At 32.9% G+C, this 16,534-nt stretch overlaps 1 protein-coding gene across 1 annotated transcript in view; it reads right to left on the reverse strand.

The window, feature by feature from the left end:
• The window catches only part of MAP4K5 (mitogen-activated protein kinase kinase kinase kinase 5), a 142,550-nt gene that overhangs the window by 84,677 nt on the left and 41,339 nt on the right, over positions 1-16,534 (reverse strand). The window contains exons 4-5 of the mRNA XM_074213443.1: positions 8,130-8,220; positions 829-893 (exon numbers count right to left, since the gene is read on the reverse strand). Coding sequence (XP_074069544.1) covers positions 829-893; positions 8,130-8,220 — 156 coding nt within the window. The remainder of the gene's footprint in view (positions 1-828; positions 894-8,129; positions 8,221-16,534) is intronic.

Consider the following 16,534-nt stretch of genomic DNA (forward strand, 5'->3'; position numbering starts at 1 on the left):
AAATGAATACAAGATATCCTTTTTTACTTTTTAGTTTAATCTACATTAATATTTCTCTATAACTTTCTTATATCTAGACAATCAAAAATAGACTAACTTCCTTTATACTTTTATACTTGTCATTTTTCATGGATTTCCTAAGTGTTCAGCTTTTTAGGTGAAGCATGAAGGAACTTTCTAAGCCAATTCTATTTAGCTGAGTTCTTCTCAAAGCATATTAATACAATGGTGAATAATCTGTTTATAGAATCTAGTATCTTCTATACACCGATCACAACATAACTTCATTAATGGGTTAATCAATCCTTAATAAGAATAATCACCTAGGTTGCAGATGGATAAAAGGAAGCTTAACTATATTAATAGTTTTGGTATAAATTATCAAAAAGTTATTCCTTGTCCAAGTTCAAAATATAGGCACTAAGATCTTGACAATATATACTGACACTGTTCAAAAGAGTTGCTCACAGTCCAAGAAATACTAAATAGTAAATTTACATTTTATTTCACAAATGTCTCATTTTAACTTGTTAAATTTCATTTTGCATATAAACTTTTTTTTCTTTTTAGATTTTTCAAGGCAATGGGTTTAAGTGGCTTGCCTAAGGCCACACGGCTAGGTAATTATTAAGTATCTGAGGTCACATTTGAACTCAGGTACTCATGACTCCAAGGCTGGTGCTCTATCCACTACACCACCTAGCCGCCCCTCATTTTGCATATAAACAGCTTTATTAGAAAGCAATTCTCCTACTCTTAAGGGTAGATGGATTAGAAAAGTTTTTTCTTTCATATAAGTTTAAAAGTACAAAAAAAAGTATACAATACCATGGTAGATGTCTTGAAGTGATCCACCACCACAATATTCCATACAGATCCATAATTTTTCCCGACTATTATGAAAAAGAAAGATACAAAGTTATATTAAAATTATCAACAATTAAAACGTTCCCTGAAAGGCACTAACATTTGGAGATTATGGAGTCAGAAAGACCAGAGTTCAAATCCTGCCTCAGTCATATGTTGACAGTATCCCTTGTGCAAATCATTTAACCTTCTCAAAAGACCTTAGGCAAATTTCTAGGATTCAAATGAAAGAACAATTGCTAGTTTGCATTGGTAGAGAAAAGTTCCCTCACCTAGAGTTCTCTAGGCCAATTAAATCATAGTCCAAAACAAAATGAACTAAAAACTTTCTAAAATTTCTTTTCTAAGCTGTTTCTTTCTTTTCCTACATGGACTTAAGGCTAGGGGGAAAAAGCTAAAATTCAACAGGACAATAGTCTAATATTTACTCTTTCATTCATTAGACCACAGAATCCTGTCCTTTGTCTTAAACTTTACTATTTCTCATAGTCTGCAACAGTACCAAATTGGCTTATTTAGAAAGTTGTAATTTCTAATGGATATAATATTACTGATACTAGTCCTTAAATACAGTTGTCAATCAGACCATTAATATTTTTCATAAAAACTGGGTACACAACAAAGCCTAGAATATCATTAAGCAAATTTCATTCAATATGATTTGACAGAGATTGATTTTTAAGGTTATACATGTAAAATCATGTTAAATGTATTTCCATAGTAATCATATTGTGAAAGAAGAATCAGAATAAAAAGGAAAAAACATGAAAAAAACTAAAACAGTATGCTTCAATCTGCACTGAGACTGTATAGTTCTTTCTCTGGATAAGAATGGTATTTTTCATCACAAGTCTTTTAGAATTGTCTTAGATCATTGTATTGCTGAGAAGAGACAAGTCTTTCATAGCTTATCAAGGCACAATGTTCTCATAATCTGACTTACTTTATTAGCATCAGTTCATATAAGTCTCCTTTTTCTGAACTCTTCTGTTATTTCCTTTTTTTTTTGCAAGGCAAATGGGGTTAAAGTGGCTTGCCCAAGGCCACACAGCTAAGTAATTATTAAGTGTCTGAAAGTGGATTTGAACCCAGGTACTCCTGACTCCAAGGCTGGTGCTTTATCCACTACACCACCTAGCTGCCCCTGTTTATCATTGCTTATAAACAGTATTCCATTATTTTCATATACCACAAATTGTTTAGACATTTCTCAATTGATGGGCATCCCCTCAATTTCCAACTATTTGTCATCATAAAAAGAGCTGCTATAAAATATTATTTTAAAAAAGACATGTTAAGCGCTTATTATGTTCCAAGTATTTTGCAAGACCCCGTGGTTATAAACAATATTGAAAAATACTCTCAAGGTATCTTGAAAGAGAAGGGATGGCAATGTATATACACAGACAAAATAAATTCAAAATAGTTTGGAGATGAGAAAATATCAAAAAGAACTTTTGTTGAAAGTAGCACTCAAGCTAAGGCCTGAAGGGAGATAGAATATTAAGAGGCAGAAATGAGGAGACAGGCTCTAGGATAGTGTGTGCAAAAGAACAAAGGTGGGGACACAAAGCATGCATGGTCAAAGGAGAAAGTAGTTGGACTGACTGGAATGTAAAGTATGTAAAAAGTAGCAATGTGAAATCAGTTTGAAAGATAGGTTAGAGACATTGTAAAAGATTTTAGATAATGGAAGGATTTGTGTATTATCCTACAGTCATTGAGGCTTCTGGAATAGAAGACAAGGATTAGCAAAAACAGTATGTCAAATAGCGATAATTTTGGTAATTTTATTTAAAAGGAACTGCAGCTCTATAACAAAAAAAATTAACTTCTTTCTGGGACAAAGCTTTACATAATTCTAGATTATTCTGAATATTTGAAGGAAAAATGCCTTTTTTAAAAATTTTAAAACATATAATAGTTTGTAAAAATAATCAGCACTCTCCTATATTTTAAAAAAAATCTTATCAACTAAAAAACTTAATAGCTTTTTAAATAGAAAGCCCTTAAAATAGAAAAAGAATGTAAATCAAATAACTCCATCAAAATATATTTTACTTCAATTAGAAAAGAAGTATTCTATCCAGTTAGTTTAAATTAAGATATCAATGGCAATTTATTAAGGAACTCTCCATCATTTTCAAGGAATAAAGTGTTCCACACAAGCAATTTTCCTATTTAAATGTGTAAATACCAACCCTTTAACTATATTAAATGAAAAACTTTCTAAAATCTTGAATTATTACATACTAATTTTTCTAAAATATTACACACAAAATTTAACCTTGCATTTATAACTTAGGGTCACCAAATCACCGTGGCCATCTAGGTTAGCTCATACCTGAAAGTAATTTATAATATACTTGAAAAGTGGCTATTCCGAAAAGTGGCTATTCAGTCTCTAGTTGGAAGACCATAAATGAGGAAGACCACACTGTCTTGAGGCTTCAAATGTCCCTTAAATCTCTAAATCTACGATCATTCCATTTTGGGAAAATTCTAAATGTTGGAAGCTTTTCCTCACACAAGCCTAAATTTGCTTCTTTTATTCCCTTTGTGTGGAACATAAGATTTTAGTGAAATATATATATTTACAAATCACAATTAGAATACATCAAATATTTTATAATTAAAACATTATGTTCCTTTTACATAATAATGAGGGATAGATGTAAGGTTTGAGAGTATCAAATTCCAACCAAAGCAAGTAAATTAATTTGAATTTGGTTATCAATACAAAAGAACATTAAAAATTACAAATGGTTTTGATGAATGTTCATGTTCATAAGCATTAGCAAAGAAATCATTTGTAAAGGACTATATAAAACATCAATGGAATATTTAAAAGAATAACAAAGTGTACATAATAGAACTGCAGTTTCATGGACAATCATCTTTTTTTATTATATTATGTTAAGAAAATTCTAGTTTTATTCCATAAATTGAAAATAAAATTAAACTTTTAAAACTCAGGAGAAAGTATATCCTATTAGGAAGGGGAAGAAAGCAGAGCAGTTACTGATGAACAAAAGATATCCCTAGAAGAGTTGGGGCAATAGACTAGGTTTGAAAACAAAGAAAAATATTCAGGGCAGAGTGCATGATGCAAAATATCTTTTTAAAAAAACTAAAACTCTCATTTAGTAGCAAAACAAATTCTTATAGAATGCCCAGGTCCAAAAATCTAAATTTGTTTCTTTGCAACTTTCACTCATTGATCTTGCTTTTGCACTCTGGGATCAAGCATAACAAATCTAGTTAATCCTTCTTCTAAATGACTACTCTTTAAATATGTAAATGGTATAATTTGACCTAACTCTTCTCTTTTCCAGACTAAATACCCCCAGTTCCTTCAGTCTAACCTTATATGATATGAACATAAGGTCCATCCTAGTTGCCTATAGTTATCAATGTCCAGGACTGAACATAAGATTAATTGATAAACCATTCGACTTTTCTGTTTACCATATCACACTGCTGTGCTAAGGCACCCTGACTTTGCAATACAATCACATGCTTTTCAGACAAACTACTAACTACCTACTGCTATTCTGGTGCCTCTGAAATTGATTTCCTGAATGTACATATATATTCTTGATTCCTTACGTTTATCCCTATTGAATTTCATCTTATTAAACACAATTCAATGTTACAGACAAGAGAACATCAAACTGCAGCTGGCACCCAAGTTAAGAATGGTCTTAACATTTTTAAATAATTTTACTGTATATAATAAATGTAAAAACCATATTTGGCCATGTAAAAAACAGATAGCTTCCAGTTTTAGGCCTCAAGGTTATAGTTCACACAGTCCTGCTTTAGACAGAATTTTTTTGGTTCCTGCAATTTTCTGGACAGCTGGCAGCTACTCTGATAAACATGCCATCTACTTATGCTGAGCACAGTGCCTGGCACATAAATGCTCAATAAATGCTTGTAGACTTGTAGTCTCTTAAGTCTTACCTTTTTTTTAAAAAAAAAAAATTAGAAATAACATTTGTCACTCTGTGTCAATTGCTAACACATTTATCCCATTCAGAGATCATATGCTTCTTTGTTCTGTCTTTTTCTCCCAATCTAACTAAAAACAGAAGACAAACTAAAAACCATACAAACTAAAATTGAACCTGAGCAGCAAAATAATATAGTGAATGGAAAATTGGACCTGCAGTCAGGAAGATCTAGATTCAAATCAGATATTGATTAGTTGTATAATCCTGGACAAATTACTTAGCCTCTCTGCGATTCCAAGACTCTTCATCTGTAAAATGGGGGAGTGGTACAGGCCGCTAAGTAGAGCAGTGGATAGAGCACTGAGGACCTGAGTTAAAATCCAGCCTCAGACACTGATCCTTACTACCTGTGTGACCTGGGCAAATCACTTAGCCCCATTGCCCCACACAAAGAAAAAAAAAATGAGGGGATAGGGCTGATGGCTGCTGAATTTTCCTAGAACTCTAAATCTATGGGCTTAGAATCTCTTTTACGGTAATTCTTGGTTTACCTTATCAACCTCTGATTAAGAGGTGCTAGCTACACTCATGATAGTTTTTAACCTGCTGTACTATCTACCCTCTCCTCAGTGTTCTTTATGATTTGCCCTGACTTCTATACATTTCTTTTTAAAATCTAAGTTGGTTGGTGAATCAACCTATACACACACACACACACACACACACACACACAAATATATATATGTATATTGCCCTACTCAGAAAATTTTCATTTTTCTTTCTCACTGTTAATTTTTTCCTTTAGTCTCATAAGATTTCATTACTAAACATGTCCCCCTCATTCCTGGGCTGATAGAATTTTCATCCATAGGATACTACTTCTGCTTTCTCAGGAACCAGTGAAACATCCCTTTTCAAAATCTAGGGTACATATGTCTGTGTCTGGTTTTCCTTTCCTTCTCTATCACAAACTTTAAGAAAAAGTTCCTTCTCCCAGGATTTTCATCACTTCCACTCCAGCAATGGGCTCCTTCCTGTCACTGAGAATCAGATCCAGAATAGAATTTCCCCTTGTTTCACTTTTGAAGGATGAAATTAGGAAAAACAAAAAACTACTTGCTTTTCAGCTTTTGGCAGAGAGAAAGGCTTGCAATATGTTATGTGGATAACTGAAGACTGCTTACGTAACTGATTAGTGAGGTTAACTAATTCTTCATTTATTTCGTGTGTCTGTACAGGTAGAACCAATGACAAAATCTCTTGTTTGTGCCCTTTTCTACCTCTCTTACTTGATTTTCAAAAAATTTTTTAAGCTCTTTCATATTTTTCTTAAGAGGTTTTGGAGTTTGGAGTTTTGTCTTTCTTATCTTATTCTAAATGTGTGTGTTTTGATCTTCCTTTCTATAGTCAGAATTTTTTCCTGCTGTTTGTTCATTTTTCCAGTTTATTTCTTGACTTTTAATTCTTTGTTCAAGTGGGGCTCTCTCATTTCAAGTGTGGATGGCAAACTGTCCAAAGCTTCATGGGTTTTGTGCAGCTATTTTTAGATACTTCTAGTGACCTGTAAAGTTTTCAGTTCTTGCAAGGTGGTATGATCAAAGGAGTAACTAAAAGCACTCTTTTCTACCCTGTAAAGGTGATGAGGATTGCTGTTCCAATGGGGCTGCAAGTTCTGGCATGCTACTCCTCCTCCTCACCCTGGGACTGCCACCAAAGCCCAGGTATGGGCCAAGAAACAGAGTTCTACTCCAGTACCAACAAAGAAACCCCTATAATCTTCTGAGAGAATGCCAGGAGCAATGGTTACCTGTAGCTAATTCAGTGGCTCCCAAGACTTGCTACTGGTCTGTGCTAGATAGTGCACTCTTTCTTGCCAATTCCTAAGCTATTTTTGGTTGGAAAATTATTTCACCCCATCCTTTTATGGGTTCTGTCACTTACTTAAAGGTATTTCAAAGGGTTTTTTAGGGAGAATTCAGTTTTTTCTCTACCGTCTTGTTTTCATGTTTTCACCCTCTGGTCCCTGGATTTCCTCACATAACTATAACTTTCTTGTTTCTTGTGAATAAATTAAAACTCATCTAAAGAGATATTCCAGTCACAGGTTTCACCCAAATCTTAATAATTTGTATGAGATAAAATTTGCCTCTTTTTTGTTGAGACCTTTAGACCTTGTTACCTAAACTGAGGGCTTTTGTGACTTAAGCACTTGGGGCCAGGGATCCTTTTCTTAGATTTTATTTCACATCAACTTCTAGGTATCTCAACTTTTCTTCAACCTTCATTAAAGCTACTCTCTATAGTATCTGGCTTGGTGAATATAAATAAGCAGCTGTTTCCTTTTCCATTCTTTTTAGTTTAAGTTTTTTAAAACAGATTTGCAAGATATATGACAAATACATTGATAGCAACTTTTGTTAAATCTATTTTCTTTCTTCCATCTCTAATGTTTAATTAAGTCATTGCCAAGAATCCTAAATCAAATTTTTCCCCTATTTCTTACCTTTAGTGGGCAACAGTGAGGATTTTTTCTACATTCCTATGGTTTTCAGTTTCTTGCCCAATTCAATATAACCTTTGGCAACATTCTTCAAGTATTTTCTGTCAGTTTTATTTGATCTCAACTCTCTTACCAGAAGTAAGCACTAGCTATGTCTAAATAAGACTTCAGAGGTTTTCTGGTATGTCTTAGGTAATTTTGTTATCACCCTGGGTGGCCCTGAGTTACCTCCAACTGCTCCAGATTTTAAAAGTTAACCTCAGGGTTCAGATGTCTTCCACTTTTAAAGTTTTTTTGGTCTCTTCCCTTTCTGTTAGGTGTCTTTTCTTGTCATTTTGCCTGTCTGCTGAACAGTCCTCATTTTTCTACTTTAGTACATCTAATCTGATATGTGCTATGCAACCAGGTCATAGATGATATGGAAGACTGCCTGTAGCGGGAGGCACTCTAAAAGTCTCTTCCCAACTCAGTTTTTTGATGATCAAGCTTGTTATAAATGTGTTTAAAGCAAGAAAAATGAATTCTAATGGTTCTCTGTGGGTAAGACCAAGGAAAAAAATAACCTTGACTTTATTAACTAATTATTAATTGTGTGTCCTCTGCATTTATAGTTACCAGATAAAAATGTGTTATCAACAAACAGAATGTTAACTGTTTATGGGAAAAGGGACCCTAGGAGAGTTGTAGGAATTTGAAAATTCTAGAGAAACAGTATGAAAAGAGAAAAGCATATTAACAATATGGCATTTAAATAAAGGCATGTTAACAAAACCAGTTTAAAATGAAAACAGAAGACAGATTTTTACCTGAGATAGCTCCCAAAGTAGGCAACAATGTTACAGTGTTTACATTCCTTAACCATATATATTTCTTGTTGAATCAGTGAAAAATCATCTCCTGAAAATACAAAAACAGTTACATCAATCAACATTAAATAAAAAATATTATATGGAGTTGGATTAGATGAGGTTAAAAAAAAAAACTTGGACAGCCAGGTAGTACAGTGGGTAGAGCACCAGACCTGGAGTCAGGAAGACCTGAGTTCAAATTCAACCTCAGACACTTAATAATTACCAGCTGTGTGACCTTGGACAAGTCACTCAACCCTATTGCCTTGCCAAAGAAAAGCCAAAAAAGACCCCTCATTTACAATGGTTTAACCCCCCTTCCAGGTTATTATTGAGATTTAGTATCACATTCAATTATAACTTTACATGGCAACAGGATATTTACTTCAGAGAATAATCTAATGTAGTATGTTAGGGACTGAAAGAGTGATGATCATGGAAAAATCAGAAAGTTCTTACCCTTCTAAATATACCTATTTCTAACTACATTGACCAAAAGATTTCTGCTATCACTTGCCTCCCAAAGGATTTTGGCTATCATTCAAGGGAGTAAAACAGGGTCAAAGTTGGAAAGTTGGAAAGAAATCATATTCTCTATTTCTCACAAAATTTTAAAAACTTTTTTTCTAAAAACAAAAAAAAAGACAAAAGGAGTCCATTTTGAATGCCAAATAAAGTCTCAAATCTCTGTCATGCTGTCAATACTTTTTTAAAAAGGTCATTTTATTTTGAGAAGTTTTAAAACTGAAATAACCATCAACTCAAATACCAAAACAAATATGAAAAATTAGGCATAAAATATACACAAAGCTCAATATAAAGTGCTAATCATTTTAAGAAAATAGTATCAAGCAAATCAATAACAAAAGGTACATTTATTGTAGCTCCTACGGTCTGTTTAAATTTCCAATTATTTTAATACACACAATATTATATAACTTTGCCTCCAAGATAAAATGGCAATTCATAATGCAAACCATATGTTTCAAGTATTAATCTCAAATACTAAGAGATTAAATAATTACTCAGAAAAGATAGGATGATGGATTTAAAAAAGGAAGGGACATCAGGGCATCTTCAAGTTTATAAAGATGAGGTCCCCCCTTGACAAACACAAAAGAATCCACAAATGTGATAAAATTTTTAAAGTAACCTCCCTGTCTCAGGATAGAAGGCTAGGCATTTTCTCCCATGCTCAGGAACTCTCAAATAACTCCAAAATAGGAATTATTATGCATCAGAAATAAAAGCAACTTCAGTGCTCTCCATTAGCTAGGGCACCAAAAACAAGGCAAAAATTGATGAACTAAGAACAGAGGAAGTAAATAATACACTGACTAAACATTCCGTCTCATTACCCACCATGCTGTCAGCAGCATGGCTCTACAAAGCAGAGCCAGGAGACTGCCACAGAACTTAAATTGAAACCTGACCACTCTATATCCTGTAAAGTGGTAGAGATCCAAACAGTAGAGAGATACTTATGTAACAAGAGCAACAAGGAACTTGACAGTAGCAAAATACAATAGTATCATGCTATAACATCTTAATCAGAGAATGGAGGATCCAGAGGAAATTGGGATAGTTTTACATATGTGTGTGGCAATGTGATACTGAAGGAAAGTATACATCATCCAATTGGAACTATTCCCTTAACAATCATTAAAGGCAAAACCCATGGATAGTAAATTGTGAATTACCCCACTTGGTGTAAACTGAGACTGAGAGCCAACCCCCAAAAGACCAGACATCAAAAAGGATAGAGTGAGAAAGTAAGTAATGGAGAAATGAGAAAAAAGACTGAAATTACCAAAATCTTAATAGTTAGAAAATACAATTAAAGTCCTTGAAAATCACAACATAGACCACAAAGGAAGATATTAGTTTATTAGTTGCATAATAAATAAAATATGTGGTCTCAGGATTGGGGAAAAGATATTGAAACTATCTATGAAAAAATATTGGAAGACAAAGGAAAACAATTCAAATCAATATCTAATGAGGCAAAGAACTCTGTAGATCTTTAAGAAAATATGAAACCACAGAAGGATGTTTCTGAATGGTTTAAAAGAAAGACAAAAATTTTGGAAGAATTTATAGCATGAATCACAGAAAAAGGCAGAGAAATAAACTGATGCTGAGCAAGATGAGCTGAACCAGAAGAACACTGTACACCCTAACAGCAACATGAGGGTGATGATCAACCTTGATGGACTGACTCATTCCATCAGTGCAACAACTAGGGACAATTTGGGGTCCTCTGCAATGGAGAATACCATCTGTATCCAGAGAGGGAATTGTGGACTTTGAACAAACACCAAAGACTATTACCTTCAAATCAGAAAAAAAAAAATTATCTTCTTATGTAATTTTGCTATCTCATACTTTATTTTTCTTCCTTAAGAATATGCTTTCTCTCTCATCACATTGAACTGAGATCAATGTATACTATGGAAACAATGTAATGACTAACAGAATGCCTTGGGGGGGGGGGGCAAGAATGGGGGAAAAATTGTAAAACTCAAAATAAATAAAATCTTTCTAAAATTCATTAAAAAAAAGAAAAAGAAAAAGGCAGAAGAGGAAAAACCTGAATCAATAATGGGAGGTCTTATAAAAGAAATGAGAAGATAACTGGGGATGAAAATATATGGAAGAGATACAACATAGGAGAGAAGGAAAAAGCTGCAATATTAAAAGAAAGTTCGATCACAATACAAGAAAAACATTTATCTCAAAGACAGGATGTTTAAATACAAGTTGAGGATTATAAATTTCCCAGAGGAACATGAAAGGTCAAAAAAGGTGAAGACTATAATATAAGAAATAATATAAACTACCCAGAACTTCTGTATAAGAACAGAAAACAAAGTACCAACAAAGAATCATGCAAGGAAAAAAAAATAAAAACGATCCTTTGCTACAAATTCTAAGATTCTTTCAAGTTAAATTTTAAAATTTCATTGGTAAACAAAAATTCTGCAAGCTACCAGGAAGAAGCATGGAAATCCTAATAACACAAGATTATCCTGGACCCATCAGAAGTCAAAGCAGGGAACTGAGAAATGCACTCCAAAGATAAAAAAAAAAAATTCTCAAATCTACAAATTTAAGACAGATGCTCAATAATAAGAGGCATTTGAAATACTCTTAGAAAGGAAAAATTATTTATTATTTTTTTCTCAAATGCTTCAGAAAACAGATATACAAGAGGATAAAGAAATAAAACAATAAGGACACAACAACAAAATAGCAAGAGACACCATTAAAAGTTTTTTTCCTAAATATACACAAGATGACAAAAGAGAGCAGAAACAAAAGAGAAGTAATGGAAAGCTAGGACTGAAATGTCACAAACATTTTAAAACAACTCACTGTCTATGGATGAATCAATGGTGTTTGTAGATCTATGGATGGGCAGATAAAATAGTTAAGGAAGAAGAAGGAAATATATATAATATACTCTAAAGTCAAGTTAAAGGCTAGCAATGAAGGAGAAAGAACTTTGGTTCTCAGAAAAAATGTAAATCTACAAGAAAATGGACAAGGAGACAAAGGAAAAGATTAAAGTGGGAACAAAAGAGGAAAACCTTGATTCAGAGATGAAGTCTCAGAGAGAAGAGAAGTATTCTATAAAGATATGAATCTGGGGTGGCTAGGTGGCGTAGTGGATAAAGCACCGGCTTTGGAGTCAGGAGTACCTGGGTTCAAATCCAGTCTCAGACACTTAATAATTACCTAGCTGTGTGGCCTTGGGCAAGCCACTTAACCTCATTTGCCTTGCAAAAACCTAAAAAAATAAAAAAAAAAAAAGACATGAATCTTACCATGAATATTATCTGCAGATATTGAGTGCTTAGAGAAACTACACATCTGACCTCAGAAAGAAAGTTTTTCACGAATTTCATGAGAATTGTGGAAAATAAAGTACTAAATAAGCATAAAAGTTATGAATTTAAAAAACTAGAAAAGATATATAAAGGTAGATAAAAAATTGGAAAATATGAGAGAAAAAACCTTCTTATGGAAAGGTATAGAGAATGAAATTAATGGGAAAAAAAAGTAAGTTGAAGGACAAGAGAGGAAGAGAGGTACAACTTGACTTCTTAATTGGGAGGAAAAGGAAAGAATTTAATAACTAGAAAAAAGCAAGAAAGAAAAAGGACATAATAAACCAAAGTCTAAAGCTATGGAAAGTATTACCTAATTGGAAGGATGGGGGATAAGGAGATGTTCGAGGGTGATAGGAAGAAAGACAGTAGGAAAAGAGCTTCCATAAAATGAATTAAGTTAAAATAATTAAGAAATATAATATAGAAAGAGGGAAAAAACCCTAATTTGGGGAAGGGGGGGAAACCTAACAAAATGAGAGATAAAGAGGAGAAAATAAAAACCTAACATAATTTTTAGGTGTAAATAGAGTATACAATGCAATAAAAAGAAAAAAAAATAGAATGGAAAAGAAATCCCTGGTCTGTTTACAATAAACACAGTTTAAAAACAGACACATTTAATAAAAAAAGAGGAACTAGAAAAAAATTTATCATGCATTAAGTGAATCCAAAAAAAGGCAATACAACCATGCTATCAGAAAAAAAAACCCAAAACAAAGGGATAAACAAGAAAACTAGATAATGAAAGGAAGCACAACACACCAATTATCATATATTATTTTCCAACACATAAAGGGATTATTCATTTAATTATAAGAATTCATCATAATACACAGTAAAATATAGAAATGAAAAAATTGTGGAGAGACTAGAGCTTAAAAGACTTAAAAGTTTGCTAAATGGAACTGCTAAAGAATATACATATTTTCAATGCCATATGGAATTTTTACAAAAACTGAGCTTATATTAAAGCAGAGATTTTAGAAATAAATATGAAAAGACTGAACAATATATCTATAATAGATATATTATCTATTATAGACCACAATGTAATAAAAACAGTAATCCATTTAGGAAGCACAAACAAAAGCACAATGAAAACTTAATAAAATCCTAAATAAAAAGAGGGTCAAAGAAAAATCATAGAAATGATTATGTGAAATAAAATAACACAAACAACAAACTAAAATTTCTGGGATGGATCCAAATCTGTCCTTAGGAGGAAAAATAACATTTCTACAAACTTACATTAACAAGACATTAAAAGGGGGAATTAAAAAACTGATGGAGTGGGGCGGCTAGGTGGCATAGTGGATAAAGCACCGGCCCTGGAGTCAGGAGTACCTGGGTTCAAATCCAGTCTCAGACACTTAATAATTACCTGGCCGTGTGGCCTTAGGCAAGCCACTTAACCCCATTTGCCTTGCAAAACAAAACAAAACAAAAAACTGATGGTGCATTTTAAAAAATAAGTCAACAAAACTGAATTAAGTTTAAAAAAGAAAATATTAAAAATTAGAGAACAGACAAACTGGAAACCACAGAGCAATAGGAATAATCAACGAAAATGAAAGCTGTTAAGACTAATGAAAATTGATTAATCTAAAGCCAATCTGATTTAAAAAGGTGACAGTAGAAAAAATCAACTCAATAATAGCAAATAAGTAGGGGTGGCTCCGTGGATAGAGCACTGGCCCTGGAATCATGAGTACCTGAGTTCAAATCAGGTCTCAGACACCTAAAAAACAAACAAACAAATAAATAAAAATAATAGCAAATAAGCAAGAGAAAAAAATCATTAAATCTATAAAAAAGTGAGAACACAGAAGGAATAAATGTCTTCAAAAATATTAAATATCCAAGTTAAAAGAAGATCAAATGGAGACCAAGGTGAATTATTTCTATTGCATCCAATGTTTCCTAACTACACTTGAACACTTGGCACTCTATCCAAGGGCCACCTAGCTCCCCGAATGGAGGACATAAAAAATAATCAGAAAAAGAAATACAACTGAGGGAGAGAGGGGGGTGGGAGGTGTGGAACTCTTCATCTTAAAGAATTATGAGAATTCTATTAAAAATTTTAAAGAACAAGTAGTATTTATGCTACACAAACAATTCTCAATAATGGAGAAAGGAAGGACCCTAACACTCTTTTATGAGTTAAGTATAATCCTAATATTTAAACCAAGAGAGATTAAAAATAGAAGAAAAAATAAAGACAAATATCATTAAAGAATATTGATTTAACAGTTTTAAATAAAATCTTGTCAAGCACAGTAAAGTTATATAGAACAGCACTATCAAGATAGTAATTCATAATGACTATATTGAATTTTTATTAGGGATTCAAGAATATGAGTTCAACTTTAGGATAACAATCAGGATAAATTAATCATTAAAAACTGAAATAGTTAAAATTTACATAATTATCTCAACAGATGCAGAAAAACATTTGACAAAATACTCATTTATACTAAAAACTCTACAATGTGTAGCCCTAGAATTATCTTTGATTAAAAAAAAGTACCTATCTAAAACTAAAATCAAGGGTCATATGCAGGGGAGGTATAATAGAATTTATTTATTTTTTTAGGGTTTTTGCAAGGCAAATGGGGTTAACTGGCTTGCTCAAGGTCGCACAGCTAGGTAATTATTAAGTGTCTGAGACCAGATTTGAACCTGGGCACTCCTGACTCCAAAACTGGTGCTTTATCCACTACGTAATAGAATTTTTTCAGTAAATGTAATGAAGCAAAGATGCTCATTCTCACCACTGTTACTTACTATCACTCTGGCAATGCAAGCAATAAAAAAATAAGGATAGGAGGAAAAAAATAAAAGCAGAAAGATAAATAAAGAAGAGATGAAATGATCCTGAGGATACTTACTCTTTTTTTTTTTTAGTTTTTGCAAGGCAAATGGGGTTAAGTGGCTTGCCCAAGGCCACACAGCTAGGTAATTATTAAGTGTCTGAGACCGGATTTGAACCCAGGTACTCCTGACTCCAGGGCCGGTGCTTTATCCACTATGCCACTTAGCCACCCCTAATGGCTTACTCTTTAGAAAAAAATGGGAAGATATTAACAGTGCCAAGCTATCTTTCTAAATAAACTATTAATTTGAGAAACTGGGAAAGACAACATGGACTATCATCTATAAAAGTTTAATTAATGAAAGGCGATTACCACAAAGAAGAGGCTCCCAAGAGCCTAGAACTCAAGTTCTTTCCATGTAGAAATAAATATGGACTTGTCAAGGAGAACAATGATTTAGAATTTTTAAACTCTTACAGAAAAAGGTGGTGTTAAAACTATGTATAGGATCACCTGATTAAAAAAAAGTAAGAAGCTAGGGAGAGTCAGAAAGACAAAAACTTAAAAAAAAAAAAGAATCCAACCTCACAAAAAAAATGTAATACTAGTAATTAAATAACAATAATTTTCTCAGTCAGTTATAAAGGAGTCAGCATTTGAATCCCCAAATCATTGTCTAATGTGACAAAGACATGAATATTGCACACCCCCCTCAAAAAAAAATGACAGAAATGACAACTCTACTATAGCCCAAATATACAAAGAAAAGTTTTGGACAGTAAGTGAAATAATTTTGAGGGCATAAAAGGATTCTCAAAATATTTGAAATAGGAAAAGATATTGAATGAAATTAGGGGAAAAAAAATCACACTATTAAATATTAACAAATTAAACACAAACTAAAATCAGACTCTAAAAGAAGCAATAAAAACATTAATAAGCCCTGCCTATTTGCTATGTTTACTAAATCCCTAAAATATGAAAAAAGTGAAAAAGCAGACTTTCACAAACAATAGTTTTTTACACAAATAATATTTTAACAGAGCACCTTTTTAACATGACACAAATGACTAAAATGTATAGAGTATAAAAATGCCACTTTGCTTGTTTGTTTACTATTTGTTGGCCACTGAAAAATGGTTTTATTAGTATAGCCCCAGTCCTGTCAAGATACAAAAATGATAAGACTAACAAACCAAGAGATTGGGCTTTTCAGTCTCTTTTTAAACTGACATAATTAGAGTTAAATTCCCTATTTCCCTGACTCCTTTGTTCCTTTCTTTTTATTAGAGAATTGAGAAAATACCTTTACTTCATTAGTTCTATAGAAGACAGAAGTCTCCCATTGGTATCACACTGTTTTTTCTCAAAGGACATATATAATTTAGTCTGAACCTTTAAATCACATTGATATTGTCTTTGCATCCCCACCTACAGCTAGAATGGAGGTCACACACTGAGACTATCTCTGATATCCAATCTTCTCTTCCCCTTATAAGTAACAACAAAGTTTGGTAAAGCTTTCTCTGTGTTGATATGAATTCCCGGATATCACATCATTAAAAATCATTTGTAGGGGAAGCTAGATGGCGCAGTGGATAGAGCACCGGCCCTGGAGTCGGGAGTACCTGAGTTCAAATCCAGCCTCAGCTAC

This window comes from Macrotis lagotis, chromosome 1 (genome assembly GCF_037893015.1).
Source record: "Macrotis lagotis isolate mMagLag1 chromosome 1, bilby.v1.9.chrom.fasta, whole genome shotgun sequence".
Lineage (NCBI taxonomy): Eukaryota > Metazoa > Chordata > Mammalia > Peramelemorphia > Peramelidae > Macrotis > Macrotis lagotis.